This window comes from Tyto alba, unplaced genomic scaffold (assembly GCF_018691265.1).
Source record: "Tyto alba isolate M040663 unplaced genomic scaffold, T.alba_DEE_v4.0 Super-Scaffold_14, whole genome shotgun sequence".
In the NCBI taxonomy this organism is placed as follows: domain Eukaryota; kingdom Metazoa; phylum Chordata; class Aves; order Strigiformes; family Tytonidae; genus Tyto; species Tyto alba.
The window spans coordinates 21,197,819-21,215,898 of record NW_024881276.1 but is presented as its reverse complement, the minus strand read 5'-3'; the positions used below and the strand labels follow the sequence as shown (position 1 = coordinate 21,215,898).

Below are 18,080 nucleotides of genomic sequence, written 5' to 3'. Positions count from 1 at the left end.
TCAAATGAGGCACAAACCACAGTAAATGGAGTATTGCCTTGTTTTAGTCAAGTGCTTCACCCCTCTAGCCAATCCTGTTATCCACAGTGAAAGGGAAAATACAACAGCCATCAATAGCCAGCCAGTGAGCATCACATGAAGCAAGTCGAGAGGCCTCAACCTTCACTTCAGACCTTCACCCTTATTATCATCAATGTTACTGTCAATCTTGGGATCCTGACTTCAGTTGACAGTCCCCTTCTGTTAAAATGTCCTTACCCAACAGATCACCTCTACAAAAATACCACATTCTAATGAAATAAGGGGAAAACCCCTAAGCTTTGCAACTCTAAATTTCTATGCACTAACATTGGATGTATTTTTCACATACTCTGAACAATTCACAGAAAGCCTAGTGTTCGTGTTATCTTAATCATTCAGTGCATGTCAGGAGTACCTATTAAAACAATTTTTGTTCTACACATAAATAGAAATGAATTTAGATTAAATGACTGCTTAAGTCTCTGACTTGAAGTTTGAATTTCGTAATTGCATTTGACATTCTGAATCAAAAGTTGAAGAGCTAGACCTAAACAGTCTTATAATAATGTTATTTTAATGCATTTGTAATTATGACAAAAGGAAACTATCTGCCTTAATGAGATAGTGCACCCTCCTTCTACTTCTGATGCAGGACTTAAATGAACCCTTCCCATTTAAGTAATTGTTTCAGTGGGAAAAGAAAAAAGGTCATTTACACAACAGTACATCAAATCAGTGCTTGCAGGTTTGGTTTTTGCTGGTTTTACAATGGGTCAAAGGTACATACTGACTGTAAATCACAGTACGTGCATGCATTTTCTTTACTTTCTCAGTTAGCACGTAGCATACAGAGTAAAAAGCAGGTATGTATTCTACCAAAACAGTGTTTAGACTAGCCTTCCAAGGGTTGCAACAGATGCAGAAGTCAGTAGCTTTAGAAAGAATGAAAACAGTGTTATAAATTGTAATATCAGCAATTTTTGCATGATTGCTCTTTCTTATACTCAAAACAGCAAGGAAAATTTTAAAGAAAAATAACTTCCAAGTAGCTAGGTTTAGTAACAAATATTTTAGGTATCTGCTAAAGTCCCTATACATTAATTACTCATCCACCTACTCACATCATCGTATGAGAGGGAGTACATTACAGCTCCATGCTTCTCCCTCTATGATCTCCTACTAAATGGATTACCTTCACTAACACGCTGCCCAGTTTAAAAATGGAACATGGCCCATGGCCTATCCCTGCCCAAAACTCGAGTTGTCTTGCAAAAATTAGAGTGGAAAATAACACTTCATGGTTCAATGCCCAATTATAGAAATCCCATTTAAGATGGAAAGTCCCAATTGTTACTTTTAATAATTTCTTTTGGGAGAAAACCCATGCTGGTAAAACTTTCACTTTCCATTTGATCATCCAGATAACCCACATCCACAGTAGAGGAGAGAGATTTAGTCTATCTTCCTTTCTCTCTCCTGCTCCTCAAGTTATTTTACTTCCTCCTTGGGAGTGAAATTTGGAAAAAAAATGTCAAGACCAAACGCTGACTAAAATGCAGCCTATACATGAACATACCAAAACATACACACTCATCTTTGTATGTATTCAATTTCACAGAGTATTTTCTATAACATAAATTAATTCCAGAGTAATTTTTAATATGCTGAGAGACTATTAAATGGAAATTCTTGACCCTATTAAAAGAAGGCAAACTTGCTTAGAAGTTACTAAAATAAAAAGAAATCTGAAAAGAATTTGCATACTAGAACATATGAAAAACCTCTATTTTTAGGCTCCTAATGGGAATAAATGTTACTAAGATACTGATGAATCTTCATGACACTTTAAGACAGCATAATTATTTCAAAGATGAAGATGAATTTCCCATTACTGCTTTGTTCTGCTGTAATAATTTGGGCTACCTAGGCATTTTATCTTGCTGAAGAACTCAATCAAAATAAAGGCATTGTTTGCAGATATCCAGGCACATTCATAATAAGAAATACAAACAGCATCAAGATCCAAAATCAGCTTGTCAGCAGACTGCTTGAAGAACTTGATTTCCTTCACCCTACTGATGATTTTAGACGCCAAATTTAAAACACAAACTGATTACATTTTATGAAGATGCAGGGAAGAAAATTACCTTAATGGCAAGTTTTTCTTTTAGTACCTATGTTTGAAAGCTCCTGATGACCTCAGTTCCTTGAATGCAAGGAATAGATCACAAAACTTCCTCTTTCATCAAGCCTGTCACTACATACAGGCTCAATTTACCTCGTTAAATACTACACATTGTGATCATCAAACACAAAATCACATAAATAAAGTCTGGCTTGTTCTGTGCCCTCAGTAACCACAGAATTAGGAATCTGGCAGAAAACTTAGCTCCAACTCTTCCTGACCTTTAAACGCTTTGTCTTGCAACTTTACAGTCTAGCTGGTTGTAGCTCCCATGGGGGAAAGAAAAACCCAGTAAATTTCTCTTCATGGACATTCAAGGGGAATATCCTTTTTCAGTAACTGTAAATTATAAGACAATTTATATATAAATCTCAGTTTTTATATATAAACACTCAGTTAAAAATACTGATCAACATCTCTCACTATTTACATACAAGTATCTTTCCTCAAATTCACTACATCTTTTTTTGAAAGAGTTTTAGAATGTAATGAATGTGTTGTAATGACCTTCCCCATCACCATAAGTTGTTTTTCGTACAACTCTGACACAGGAGAAATGGCAGATAAAATGCTTTAAAAATTATTTTGGAAGAGAGATGTCAGATTCACCTGTTGACAGATGAAGGTGCCTTAGTTGACAGATGAACAGATAGTCCGTATTATTAAACAAACTGGTATCTCAATCCTACAGCTACCATCATGCTACTATGTAATTTTAAAAAAATTATTCAGAAAATACTACTGCATTTTAAGAATGTGGCAAAAAATTAGCATCTTGAAGTTACCTGATCCTCAAGTCAAAGTCAGCATACTTGCAGTTTGTTGCCATAATTTTTTTTTAGTAGCTGGACATAAACCCACCTTAAATGTTAAAGCAATGATAACATTTGATCCCAGTCTCTGTGACAGAATGTCCTTTTTGGGATACTACAGGTATCTCAAACTCCTGTGCTACGAGTGGATAAGCAGGACTCAAGATGCTCAGAAGGAAGGAAAGGTCAAAATGTATTAAATGAAGCAACAGGAAGAAGCTGACTGATATTATCTACATTTTCTTTTATTGCCATAAGACATTTTTTGTTTCAGCAACCACTTTGGATTATCCGTGTAATTCAAGGGATTTCTGCAGTAATGAACACACTCAACACCCAGGATCAGACCTTTCGTGACCAATATCAGATGTAATGCAGTAGAGGCTTTCCAACAGTTCTGAAAAACTTTCTTCTGAATGTATTCCTGCAGGTGTAACTGATGACCATATAACAGAACTTGTACAGGTTACCCCATTGGCTTATGCAGAACTTAACAGACATTCTTGAAGATAATTTTGGCAGGTCAAGAACTAGTATAGCACCAAAACTGGAAAGAATTTACAAAGGCCACAAATCCTTCTCCCTGGGGTCTCACAGTATGTATGACAACATACATATACATTATAACAACAGTTTAACCTGGCTCTGCTAATGGAACAGCACAGCAGGTGCTGGAGTCAATACAGATACCAACATTAACTCAGTCTCAGTCATCAAGGTTGCTAAAAGAAAAGGACAGAGGCAAAACCAAGTTTCCTAACACTTTTTGCGAAGCTGCTAGCATGGTGAAACAATCCATCTGACACACACAAACACTGTATGCAGATCAATGCTACAGAGCTAAACATTTTTTCACCTCCTCCCGCCTTTTGTTTGCTGTTTATATAGCATAACTGCTTCTTAACACTGGATTCTTATTTTCCTTTCCTTGCCTTCAGTTTTTAATCTTACCAAAGGCCCTACTCGCATTAACTTAATCAGCTTCTCCTTCAAATGTAATTCAAAAAGCCTAAAAATCCTGATCTTCCCTGCATTTTCTCACTTAAGTGAAAGGAAAGCAGAACTGAAAGAATTGAAACTAGAACTATGCACAATGATTTAACTGAAATACCTATCTCAAAATTTCATCTCTACACTGCCCACACAGAGGATAATCTGTGTATGCCCAGAAGAGTAAAAGCCATTTTACAGATCATTAACTGTCACCATAGTCTTGCAAAAACACTGCATATGAACAAAAGGGAAGGACAGAGAAAGATTGCAATTTAATAAAGATATCCAACACTAGCAAAACTCTAGCACTTGCAGAGTTTAGCACTTTGCAAACAAATTACACCATGGTTTGTAATAACTTAAAGGCAGGCTTTAACAAGATGATGATTGCTAAAACCACTGCTTGGCATACAGAATTGTGACACAATCACAAGAAGAAAGTGGCATATATTTTGAGCTTACATCATCCATCTTTCAGCCCCAAAACAGGACCATCTTTACTGATGTCATCATTCCTGAGAGAGGTTTATCCAACCTGTTTTTAAAACAAGATTCTGCAACCTCTCTGAGTTATATCAATATTCGTCCTACCTAACCTAAATCCTTTCAGCTGCAATTTAAGTATCACATTACTTTTCTTATCCAAAGTGAGTACGTAGAAGAGCCTGTATGCCTCCTCAATACAGCTGCCTTTTGTAGATCTAAAGCTCAGTTATTTTCAGTTTTCTCTTGCCTAGCCCAAACACTTATGACTCCCTCTATTACCCTGGATATAATAATGTGTGCCTAGCACACAGTGTGTGTGCTAGGATCATTATTTTCTGTTAAACTTTCTTCAGCTGGCCAACATGAAGTATGCTACACAAAAATAGGCAGGTACCTTACATAAAAACAGGATTGCATCATATATTTTACAGGCCATAATTCTTCTTGTACATCCCTGTGTGATGCTGGACTTTTCTACAGTGGAAAACACTGTTGATTCATGTTCAACTTTTCATTCAGTACAATATCCAGATCCCTTCTTAAGGAACAGCTGCATAAGCTTTTTTTATCCTCATTCTATGTTTCTGCAGCTGTGTTTTTGCCCAATTGTAGTACTTCCACATCCCCGTAGGGAGCCACCACTTGCTTTTTCTTCAAACCACTTCTCTAAATTGTAAGCATGTCTTTGAATCCTAATCCTGTCCTTCAGCATGCCTCTTGCACCTCTCCATTTTATGTCACCTGCAGGTGTAACTGGCAAACTCATCTGCTGCATTGTCAAAGACCTTAATTAAAATACTTAACAGTAAAGAGACAGGAAATATTCTGCTGTGTATCACTGCCTGCTTTTCACTCAACTCTGAGAACAGAGCTTTGTAATTTTCCAGGCAGGTCTGCAATCACACTGACAATTTATTCCAGGGCATAGCTCCCCTTGTTTATCAGCTTATTAGAATGGCACGAGACAAAGCATCAAAAGCATCATTCAGCTAAGTCAAGCTATAAAACATCAACAGATCTTCCTCTAATCACGAAGTCTGTCACACTATCAGAGGAAGAAATTATATTGGTTTTTACTATATTTGTTCTTGAGCCAGCTCTTACTCATCGTCCTGTCATCTACCCTTGGCTTTTAAGCAGCACAGCAATCATTTGTTTCGGTATTTTTAGATAAATTAAAGGTAACTTGACAGGGCCAACAAATCCCTTGTTCTTCCTTTCTTCATTTTTAAAGAGTAGCATTGTGTTTGCCATTCTCCACTCTGTCATCGCACCTGCACCCCATCATTTATGAAAGGCACAGCACTGAGTTCACCTCAGGAACTGGCTGAGGCAAATTACAAGGAGCTCAGCCAGACCCCTACAAATTTAAAATAATTTCTCAAAATCAAGCATTTAAATATGTTTCATCTTAAAAAGAGGTGAGACATTGTCCTCTGGATGCACTCCCACTGGCTGCTGAAGAAGTTAACGCATCTAGCTAAAAACAGATGTTAAACTTCTAAAGCTGGAGTTAGAAGACACAAACCCTAAACTCCATGTCCTGCTGTATTAATTTTCACTAACAATCTAGCTAGCCAAAATCTGACATAACTAGTAATTTGGGTTCACTCTCTGATACAATATACAAAAAGCCTTATCTTCCTGATCTCATTAGTTTATTGGTTAAAAAAAAAAAAAAAAATCCCTTTGCAATTACTCTGATTCTTTCCTCCTTTAACATGCTTATTTCATCATGTCTTTTTCTTATACCATCCAGTTCTTGCATCAGAATATATAACTGTTATTACTCAATACGCTTCTCTTTTCATTCATGGTTATTTTACTGAGTCAAGCTACAAAGTCCCACATTACCATACCAGTCAACTGAATTATTCTTCCAAGCATATATGAAGTAAATATATTTGAACATATGACATCTCTTTTTGTTTATTCACTTGATATCCTATGTTAGAATAATGATTCTCTGCTTTGCAGCACTGTGATCTGCTTACCCTTTCTCCTCCATTCCCCATGCTCAATATTCTAACTGTGAAAAACATGAAAATTAATCTATCTCTTTTTGTTTTCCCTCCCACCATGCCACAATTTACTTCAGAACACTCACTAACAGAGACGTTAGAAATACATCCTTCTCCCTTCATGAGGGGATAATAGAATCATAGAATGGTTTGGGTTGGGAGGGACCTTAAAGATCACCTAGCTCCAACCCCCCTGCCATGGGCAGGGACACCTCCCACCAGACCAGGTTGCTCCCAGCCCCGTCCAGCCTGGCCTTGAACCCTTCCAGGGAGGGGGCAGCCACAGCTGCTCTGGGCAGCCTGTGCCAGCGCCTCACCACCCTCACAGCAAAGAATTTCTTCCTTACATCTAATCTAAATCTACCCTCTTTCAGTTTAAAACTGTTACCCCTTATCCTGTCACTACACTCCCTGATAAAGTGCTCCTCCCCACCTTTCCTGTAGCCCCCTTTAAGCACTGGAAGGCTGCTATCAGGTCTCCCAGGAGCCTTCTCTTCTCCAGGCTGAACAACCCCAACTCTCTCAGCCTGTCCTCACAGGGGAGGTGCTCCAGCCCCCTGATCACCTTCATGGTCCTCCTCTGGACCTGCTCCAACAGCTGTGTGTCTGTCTCGTGCTGGGGGCCCCAGAGCTGGACACAGGACTGCAGCTGGGGTATCACGAGAGTGGAGCAGAGGGGGAGAATCCCCTCCCTCGACCTGCTGGCCACAATTCTCTTGATGCAGCCCAGGACACGGTTGGCTTTCTGGGCTGTGAGTGCACACTGACAGATCATATTCAGTTTTTCATACACCAATACCTCCAAGTCCTTCTCCTCAGGGCTGCTCTCAATCAACCCACTGCCCAGCTTGTACTTGTGCTTGGGATTGCCTTGACCCATGTGCAGGACCTTGCACTTGGTCTTGTTGACAGTATACACAGAAAAAAAGCAAGGACAGAAACACAAAGTGCTCAGACTCACAATTTTTACATCTCTTTCCTTACAAATCCACCTACCATGTCAGTTGGAAGATAAAGACCTCACCTGTTGTTAATTCAGCTTTGTTAATTTTGAATTACTCATTTCCTACATTTATGTCTTCATAATGTGAATAGACTGTCTCTAGTTTGTAACTGATATTCTGTCTTTTTCACAGTACTTCCCAAAAACAACCAAGGATCTGTGATGATTACAGCTTTCTTTAGAAAGCAAGCTAGTTGAAACTGGCTTGGAACTGGAAAAAAGGATACTACAAAATAGTGCAGCAAATAAAACCATCAGATAAGTCTCCTCCCTTGTGTACTTGCTATTCACATGCTTTTGTGTTAAGGGGATGCAAAACTAACACAAGCACAAAATTACTTATTCAGTGGTAATCTGTAAACATGTTTACAAAAGCTGCACAACTTACGCAATCTTGGCACACACCGAGCACTTCCACTGTCCATCAGTTCCCACTACACGACATTTATTGCAAACTCGAAGTTTGCAGGCTTGACACAGGTCTCCTCTGTCAAAGATTAAGCCCAGGCTTTTCTGACAGCGAACACAGACCCTGCTGTTGTCCTGTTGACAGTGACGGTTTCCACCTTTTCTTCTCACTTCCAGAAGCTCATTCTTTAATTTCCTGGAAGAAAATACATTATTTTAATTTGGAGATACAATTCAATGATCTGTAAAAACTTCTTAACAGATTAAGATTTAGTGCTAAAAACTATAAGACACAAATAAGTACAATACAAATGGGGGTTTTATATTTGCTGTATTTTTTTTACACACATATGACAAAGAAGAACATATCTATCCTCCACCTCTCAGACGTGCAGTAACTACAGACAGCTAAGCATTTCTGGACAATTGGTAAACCATCTTTGCTTGTCCCTCATCAATAATTCAAGTCATGCTGAGCCTAGGTTTACAGCAGCTCAAAACTGGGACTGTCCTGTGAATCCACAGAAGGGAAAGAAAAAAATTTTCCTGTAATTAGTGTGCATTTAATACTATGCCAGTGTAGAGTTAGCTAAGAATGCATATGCAATTCTGCACTGGCTATTCAAAGCCTAAGAAAACCCCAAACCAAAATATATAGATAGATAGTGGTGTTATGCTGTGATGCCACAAAAAAAAAAAAAAAAGAGCATGTCAGTTCAAATAATGCAACCTGCAGATTACCAGTTCTACCACTGACTCTGCAGGATAAAAATATTTGCATTTAAGACCTAATTGTGAAGGCTGCAATTTCAATGGTGCACAAGTCCTTAACGACAAAATAACTGTAAGTGAGATTTAAATACTATACTTCAAAAGAAGGAATTTGAAGAGAAAGAGTCAAGAAGGATGACAGGAGAGGCAGTTTCCTATGCCTATTTTCCCAAACCAAGGACTCAAGCAGGACTCCATCATAACCTAAAACTCTCACTAATAGCTATTCGTACCTTGATTCCTTGACCTCAACTCCAGAGCTTTCCCTCCTGTGCCACAGCCTCTAGCTCTTACCCCTCCCACCCAATCCACAGAACCATCTAGGTTGGAAGGGAATATTGGAGGTCACCTAGTCTAAACTCACAGCCAAAGCAGGACCAACCAGACTGGGTTGATCAAGGCTTTGTCCAACTGAATCTTGAATAACAGAGTAACTCCAATTAAAGAGTCTACAGTGTCTCTGGGCACCTGTTCCAGAACCTAACTTTACAGGTTTTGAAAAATAAAACAAAAACGAAAAAACAAAACAAAACAAAAACCCAAATAAACAAAGAAACAAACAAACAAAAAAAACCCCAACATCTTCCTAGTATCTAACCAGAATCTCCCACTCTCCAGCTCGTTCCCACTGCCTCTTCTTTCACTGTGTATGTCTGAAAGAAGTCTGGCTCCCCTTTTTCTACACCATCACACCAAGGACTTGAAGACAGCAATCACATCTCACTTTTGCCTTCTCTTCTGAAGGTTAAGCAAACCCAGTTCCCTCTGCCACTCCTCTACGCCATCTGCTCCAGCCCTCCTATTCATCTTGACGGCCCTCCAATGAACGTGCCCCAGTATGTCAATGCCCCTCCTGTTCTGGAGGGCCCCAAACTGTATTCCAGATGTGGTCTCACAATTGCTGAATAGAGGGGGATAATCACTGGACTCGACTGCTAATGTAGTCCTCTATGTGGTCGAAACTGTGATGTCCTTTCAATACTTCTCAGCTGATGTTCCATTCACTCAACCCCCAGGCTCCTCTTACCCACTTGTACACCTCAACCTTTTCAGTAAACAACCTACAGGTCCTCTGCTCACTCCAGGCTCTTTCCTGACTCTCCCCTTCCAACAAATCCCTCCTATCTTAAGCTCCTCCATCCTTTTAAACCCTTCCTGCACCAAGGCCCCAGGTCAGTTGCTAAATTCTTTCAGTTTTACATGACTGGGTGTCACTGTGTCCCCATTACTCGGTCCTTCCCTACCCTCTCTTTCATGCACTGCCATCAACCAAGAGCCTCCAGAATCCTTCTATCATGAAGCACTCCAGCTTGTTGAAATCACAATCTTTGCATACACATAGATGCTTTAAGGGGGATTTTAAAAACCTGGCTACTGGCCTCACCTAAAGACCTGTAAAAAGGTGTCAGGAAGAAAAACACTGGGAAGCTAAAACCAATAAAAGATTACAGGTTGCATCCCAATGAAGAAGACCGGGAGCGTTGCTTAGGCCACCAGGGACTAAGCTCTGACAGATTTAGGTTATTTGTGGATACATCGCCTTGCTAAAAGGTTGGCTAGCATTTTGCTTCCCACTGGGATCCCACGAACAACAGCTGCTCTGCAGCCACTTGGCCTGCGGATGCTCAACCTCTGACAGCTTTTGAAAAAGGGCATGTCCAATCCCTCCAGGCAGCAACTACAAATCCTGTCAAGCGTTTTCCTCTGCTGGTCTCTAGCCAAAAGAGATTTCTTCATTCTGCTTTGGACTCTTCTCCCACATTCAATCCAAACTGCCTTTCTGTCATGCCGTAACCTTCAGAAGTCTGTCTAGGCTCATGAGCTTTCCTGGTACTTAGCTAGTTGTTCTTTATTGATTTATTGATGATTTATATCTATATTGATAGTTTACTGATTGCTTCTTATATCTACGTACTTCCTTCAGAGATACACTTAATTACAGGTGCGTGTCCATTTTCTTCTGTCAGCCAGCCAGTTCCAAATGCAGATGGGTGAACTGCACTACAGCAACCACCAATTTCACTGCAATATTGCCACTGTGCACAGGGAAGGCAGGTGATCACTACTTTTACCACCCCCTCCTTGGACTTATGTCCTAAATAAGCTTGTCTTCAAACAGCAAAAGTCTGCTTCTTCTGCTTCTTCTGGACTGAGAACTAAGGGCAAAAAAGCTCAAAACCCTGCTACTAGAATGCTTTTGACCACACCATTTTAAGAGAGGTACCACATCATTCTACATGAATAACAAATACACCTTTCAGTGCTTGTGAAGACATCTAATTACCAGTGAGGTTATGGTCACTTCCATTTCACTAAGTATCAAACAACATTCACAAGATCCTTGGTGATTTATTGACAAATTCACTCTGCTGAGAGGACAGACAAAGTACTGTGCTACGTGTTCCTTTTATTTTAGTACAGCCACTTTTAGTACCAACTAATCTCAGGGTAACTTGTTAAGACTGGATCATGCTTTCACACACTGAGAGGTATTTCAGCACTTTCCAGGTTCACTCTCAAAGCCCTCCATTTCACAGCTCAGTGTTCTTCTTCACCAGAAATTCTTAATCTGGCCAATACTTGGTGTTTCTGTCCCTCTTATCTACTTTCTGTCTTCCTGGAGCTTGCTGAAGTCATCTCCTTGCCTCTGCACTGGGTCCACCCCACTGAACAGTGCTCAGAGCTGCAACTGGGAACACTGCTGTGAGAAGACCCAAAAAAAAGAAGAGGAAGGGCAGATCCAGTTTGCACCTGTCACCTGGATCACCACCTTCAACTGCACCCACAAATTTCCATTCTACTTTTCCCTGGATGCTGACAGCAGACAAGGACACTGTCCAACAAGAGTCCTGGGACTGCTCCTTTCTTCCATGTGGCCTCTTTGGCATCTCAGCCACTCCACCTTTCCTACTCACTTCTCATAGATCAGCTCAGTGGTCTGACTTACTAGTACAGAGGTGACAGCTATGGTTTATGTCTAAGTACGACAAGAAAATACTAACAGATTCAGCTTTACTCAGCTTCCCCACACATCTGCATCTGTACTGGGTTTACATGGCAAGGTTTTGGCCACTGGGGATCTTCAAGGGTAGCCTCTATGAGATGAAATCAGGGGCTGTGCCTTTGCAGGCAGAGCTGGTTCCAGCTGGCTCCAAGAAAGGCCCACTGCTGGCCAAAGCTGAGCCCATCAGCAATACTGGTGCCACTTCTATGATAACACATTTAAAGAAACGGGGAAACTATTGCACAGCAGCTGTGAAAGAAATAAGGAAAACGTGAAACAGCCCTGCAGACACCAAGTCAGTGAAGGGGGGGGGGGGGAGGGAGGGAGGGAGGAAGCCCTACAGCCCATGGAAAAGATCATGGTGAAGCAGGTTGTCTCCTTGCAGCCCATGGAGGACCATGCTGGAGCAGACACCCACCCTGCCTGTGGAGGACCTCACACCAGAGCAGGTAAGCATGCCCTTAAGGAAGCTGCAGCCTGTGGAGAGCGCCTACTGGAGCAGGCTCCTGCCAAGAACTACATCCCATGGGGGACCAACACAGGAGCAGTCCGTTCCTGAAGGACTATACCACCGTAGAAAGGACCCATGCTGGAACAGAGGAAAAGTGTGAGGAGGAAGGAACAGCAAAGAAAAAGCAGTATAAACTGACTACAACCCTCATTCCCCATGCCCCTGCACCACTTGGGGCAGGGGAGGAGATTGAAGAGTCAGGAACAGAAGAGTGAAGTTGAGCCTGGGAAGAAGACAGGGAGGTTGACGGGAAGGTGTCTTCAGTTTTGTCCCTGCTTCTCTGTATACTACTTTTTTTTTTTTTTTTTTAATTGGAAATAAATTAAATTAATTTTCCCCAAGTCAAGACTCCTTTTGCCTGTGGTAAGCAATTTCCCTGTCATTATCTCAATTCATGAGGTTTTTCATCTTATTTTCTCCCTCTGTCCTGGTCAGGGAGGGAGAGGATGGCTTGGTGGGTGTCTTGTCAGCCAGTCAAGGACAACTCATCAAGACCTCCTTTTCCCCTTCCTGTCTGATTGTTTGTTCTGAGTCTCCTTCAGCAACAAAAACAGCTTACTAGTACTGGGGAGACAACTTAGTCTCTGGAGGAGAAGAGGGCAAATTAGCCTTAAATGCTCTGCGCACAAAATATTCTCTCATTGTTTACCCACCTCTTATCAGAGTTTCATCTGGTCACTATGCCATAATAATAACAACTTACTTGCATTTGAAAATCTTGGAATTTTTGAATACCTTCAAAATTCTGTCCCCTCCTAGTCACATGATAATTTCAACATTAAAATCACACTCCAAAATTTAAAAATTGTATTTGGTTCCTTGGGTATGTTCAAGCTTCTCTCTGCAACCACAAGGAACAGGCTTCCTTCCTCCCTCTACTCATTCAAAATGAAAACTGAGAGAAATCAGATGCTGTGGGCTGTGAGAAACACAATAAAGTCTGAGTGCTTCTGACAGTAAGATAGAAACCGGTAACACAGAGACATTACTATTTCAGCTGGAGCACAAAAATTGTCTTCAGCTAGCAGGACCAGATTCTTATGAACACAGAGTATTGGTCATCCAGTCATAAGGGAGAAATTGCAAGCACAAGAGTTCAAGATAAGCAACTGGATGCCACAGGTCCTTCTAGGTTCCTTGAAACACAAGAAATAAGAGGGAAAATATTTCTGTGGCACAAAAATCAGAGAAGTGCAGCCAAATAAATACACCTGAGCTCACTTAATTTCTCAGCTAAATACTATTTCTCACCATAAAGCCGTATCTTTTCAATAAAATAACTGGTTCTAAATAAGAATGTGTTTAAGTTTATTAATAGGGAAAATTCTTACGATAAGTGACAGCATTAGGAGATGAAGAGCATCTGCAAGAACAACTTTACACTGTACTGTCCCAAATGTTGTTAAGGTTTTTGGAATCATTTTTACAATTAAATGCACCCACTGTTATATGCTTAATTCTAAAATCAGCATTCAACAAAACCCTACTCGGTAACGTCCTATTTTGAAATAAACAGAGGAAAAGAACCGTGAGAACTTGCCAAACTGCTTGAAGCACAAGCTTCTTCCCTGCCCAAGCTTCAGCTTTACAATGCTTAAGGCCACAACACAAAATCACAGAATAGTTGAGGAAGGGATCTCTTGAGACCAGTCTAGTCCAACCCTCCTGCTCAAAGCACAGTAAGTTATATCAGGTTGCCCTGGATTGTTTCAACTACTTCCAAGGATGGAGATTCCACAACCACTGTGGGCAGGCTCAACCAGTGTTCAACCACCCTCACAATAAAAATATTTTTTCTTCTGTTCAGATGCAATTTCCCATATTTCAGTCTGTGCCCACTGACTCTTGCCTTCTCTCTGGATATGACTCAGAAGCGTCTGGCTCCATCTTATTTAATCCCCATTAGTAATTTATACACATCGATAAGATCCCCCTGAGTCTTCTCTTCTCTAGACTGAACAGTCTCAGCTCTCTCATTCTCTCCTCATAAGATACTCCAATCCCTTCATCATCTTTGTCTCCCTTCACTGGGCTCACTCCATTAAGTCACAGAATGATTGAGATTGGAAGGGACCTCTGGAGGCCAACAGACAATTGCCCAAGACTAGGTCCAGACAGCTTTTGATTATTTCCAATGATAGAGACTCCACAAACTCCCAGGGCAACCTATGCTAGTGCACAATCACTCTCACAGTGAAAAAGTGTTTCCTGGTGTTCCTGGGCATCACTGAATAGAGGCTAGCTTTGTCCTCTTTGCGCCCTCCCTTTACGTATCTATATACATTAGTAAGATCCCCCTAAACCTTCTCTTCTCCAGGCTAAGCAGTCCCAGCTCTCTCAGCCTTTCCTCATATGAGTGATGCTCCAGTACAGTATAGTCCGTACTTCATCTCTGGTAACATCTCACTGACAAACTGGTGACGTCAAAAGTCTTGCTAAAGTCAAAATAAAGAACATCCACTGTTCTCCCCTCATCTACCAAGCCAATTATTTCATTGTAGGTTATCAGGCTGGTCAAGCATGACTTCCTCTTAGTGAATCCATGCTGACTATTCCTGAGGACCTCTTTGTCCTTCATGTGCCTGGAAGTTGTTACCAGGATTAGCTGCTCCATCGTTTGCCCAGGGATTGAGGTGAGGCTTGTAGTTTCCTGCATTTTCCTTGCCTTTACTGAAGATGGGAATGACATTTTCTTTCCTCCAATCCTCAGACACCTCTCCCAACGACCATGATCATTCAGAAACTGAAAGAAGTCTTGTAAGGACATCAGCCAATTCCCTCAGCACTCATAGATACATCCCATCATGGCTCATGGACCAGTTATCTGTCCAATTTCTTAAATGTTCCCTAACCTGATTCTCCACTAAGGGCAAACATACTTTTGCCCTGGACTTTTCGCATGATCTCAGGGAGCTGGGACTCCTGAAGACCTATCTTATCAGCAGAGTCTAAGGCAAAGAAGGCATTGTACACCTTGGCCTTTTCCACATGCTCTGCTGCTAGGTCATCTGTTCCATTCAGCAGCAGGCCCACACTTTTCCTAGCCTTCCTTTTGCTGCTGGTGTACCTGTAAAATGTTTCTTGTTGCTCTTCACTCCCCTTGCCAGATTTAACTTCAGGAAGATTTCAGCTTTCCTAACCCTATCCTTGCATGCTTAAACTCCCAGTCCACTTGTTCCTATTTCCACCTCCTGTATGTTTCTTTTTTATGTGGAAGAGGTAATCCTTCAAAACAAACAACACCTGTCCTCCCCCTCCTCCAAAAAAAAACTCGAACCAAAAAACCCCACCTGAGCCAGCTCTCCTGGACCTCTCTTCTTCTCCCCAGTACAGTCTCCTAAGAGACTCTTCCCATTAAATTCCTGAACAACCCAAAATCTGCTCCCCAGAAGTCCATAGTTGTGATGCTTTTTGCTTTCTTCCCTCCACTCAGAATACTGAACTCCACTCATGGTGATGACAGCAAGACTGGCCCAACATTCACATCTCTGACTGGTTTTTCTTTGTTGGCAAATATCCTGTCCAGCAGAGCATCTCCCCTTGATGACTCCTCTATCACCTTTGTCAGGGAGCTATTGCCAATGTACTCCAGAAACCTGGATTACACGTGTGCCCTGCTGTGTTGTTCCTCCAAGCAGATATTAGGGTGGCTGAAGTCCCCCACGAGGACCAGTGTCTGCAAGTGTGATGCTTCTTTTCAGCTGTATGAGGAAGTCTTAATCTATTACTTATTCTTGGCCAGACAGACTGTAGCAGGCAACCATCACAACAGTGTTCATGTTGGTCACCTGCTAATCCTGACCCATAATGCTCTCAACTGACTCAATGCCCTGGCCTGTCTTTCCTATAGAGCCTATACGTGTATACATCTACTGCAGCAATCCATCTGTGTGTGATTAATCCCACTATATCCCATGATCCCAATGAGATCACAACTCTACAACTGCATGCAGACTTCTAATTACCCTTGTTCATTCTCCATGCTGCATACGTTTAGAGCACAGGTATTTTTGAGAGGTGCCCAGCCACGCTGATCTCCCAGAAACAGCATCTGCTTATCTGTCCTCCTTATTTACATGGATATGCTTGGCATGGGCCCCCTTCCACCCCATTTTATTGATTACAAGGTCTCTCCTGTTCACCTCACCCCACCTAATTTGTTTGCCAACCTGGACCACCACTTCTTTACTTGATCATTGGTCATTCTCTCACTCATCTTTTTCACGGCAATCATATTTACATTTTTTATTCACTTTTGCAAAGACCTGGTCAATCACATACCACAGAACTAAAGGGGCACATACAATTCAGTTCCAGTTTCTTCTGGGACTTGAACATCTGCATGCAAAACAACAGCTTGAACCTTGCCCAAGTGTCAGGGTAACTCAGAAAATTAATGTTGCTAATCCTCAAATCTCAAAAGGGTTAAAATACTAAGCACTTGCGAAGTCTCATTTTTCATACCAGATTTATTTCCAGTGGCTCATTTTTACTTAAAAAAATAAAATCAAAAGTGACCCACTGCATTTCAGGAAACCCACAGACACTCTGGTGCCATCTTTTCAGTAATTATCAGTGCATCTTATAGATTGCATCCAGATGTCTAATGCTGAAATAAAATCTTTATTGAACTCCTTCGATTGCAGCCTTCTCCCTCCCCTTTGAAACTTTCAGGACCTTTTTTTCTTAATTAGAAGCATCATTGGACACAAAATTCCAATTTAAAATAAGGAAATCTCTATCAGCGCAAATCAATAAACAGTGCATTTTTAAATAAAAGCTTGCTTATAGATCAACATGTTGAAAAAATTATCAATGTTCTTTTAACATTAACAAGGCATTATTCCTAGTATCCAGAAGCGGTGATTGCAACAGCATTTTCCACTGCTTATGCAATACAACATCTTGAATTCTTATCAGATGATAGTTGATCTGCCAACAGTATGAATTCTGAAAAGTGTTTGCTTTCTTGTTTTTTAATACAGAGCTCCCTATGATGAATTTCAGGGAACTGAGATAAAATAAATCAACCTACAGCTGCTCTGCTCACTTAATCAAACAAAATAGAAACATTTAAAAAGCAAGCAAACAATGTATGGACAGACATACTAGATACGAACTTTCTTTTGGGATTCTTTATACTATTTGTTGAATTGAACTACTGATTGACTACAACAAACATGTTCAGATCTCTAAGAAAATAAAGAACGAAATGTCTCAAGGACCAAGAAGAGGAGGAGGAGGTGAATGATTCATCCGAAAAAAGTCCATCATCATAACAGCCTCTAAACAACCACAGCCTAGCTGCGCTAATTACACAATACTGGAAAGGGATAACAAGTGCAGAGGTAGCTGGACTGACTTACTGCTACTCTTTATCTCCCAAGACAGGAACCAGCTGTATTATAAATACTCAATTTCCTTTTGCCATTCTAACATTTGAACTCTCCTTAATTTTAAAGGAATCTAATTAACCATGCAGTTAGATATTTTTAATCTCAAATATTAAACAAGAATTAGTCTTTATCAATCCTGTCCAAGTAATATGAAAGAGAAAATAAACTCAGCGGAAGCTAATTTAATAAGCTGCTGGAGAAAAAAAAAAAGCAAAAACAAAAAAACCTATCATACACTGAAGTTTCTAAACCATCTATTACAACAGCTGTTTGATAGAAGGTAGCTATTAAAAATAAATTTATTACTGCCAAGGATAGCAGAATATTTAACCATTCCTCTAACTCTGAATTTATATTAGGATACCTCTACTGGCTAAGAAAATATGTCAAATGCATTGGAGAAGAGCTCTGTTGTAACTAGTATTCCAGGTAACGCTGAATGACTTAATATAAGCCTTTCGAAATGGGG

The 18,080-nt window shown here is 40.6% G+C and overlaps 1 protein-coding gene across 2 annotated transcripts in view; it reads right to left on the bottom strand.

Annotated features, from left to right (window-relative positions):
- SYTL5 (synaptotagmin like 5) overlaps positions 1-18,080 on the bottom strand; it is a 94,532-nt gene that overhangs the window by 44,122 nt on the left and 32,330 nt on the right. For both annotated transcript variants that reach the window (XM_042788990.1, XM_042788991.1), the window contains exon 3: positions 7,910-8,125. In XM_042788990.1, coding sequence (XP_042644924.1) covers positions 7,910-8,125 — 216 coding nt within the window. The remainder of the gene's footprint in view (positions 1-7,909; positions 8,126-18,080) is intronic.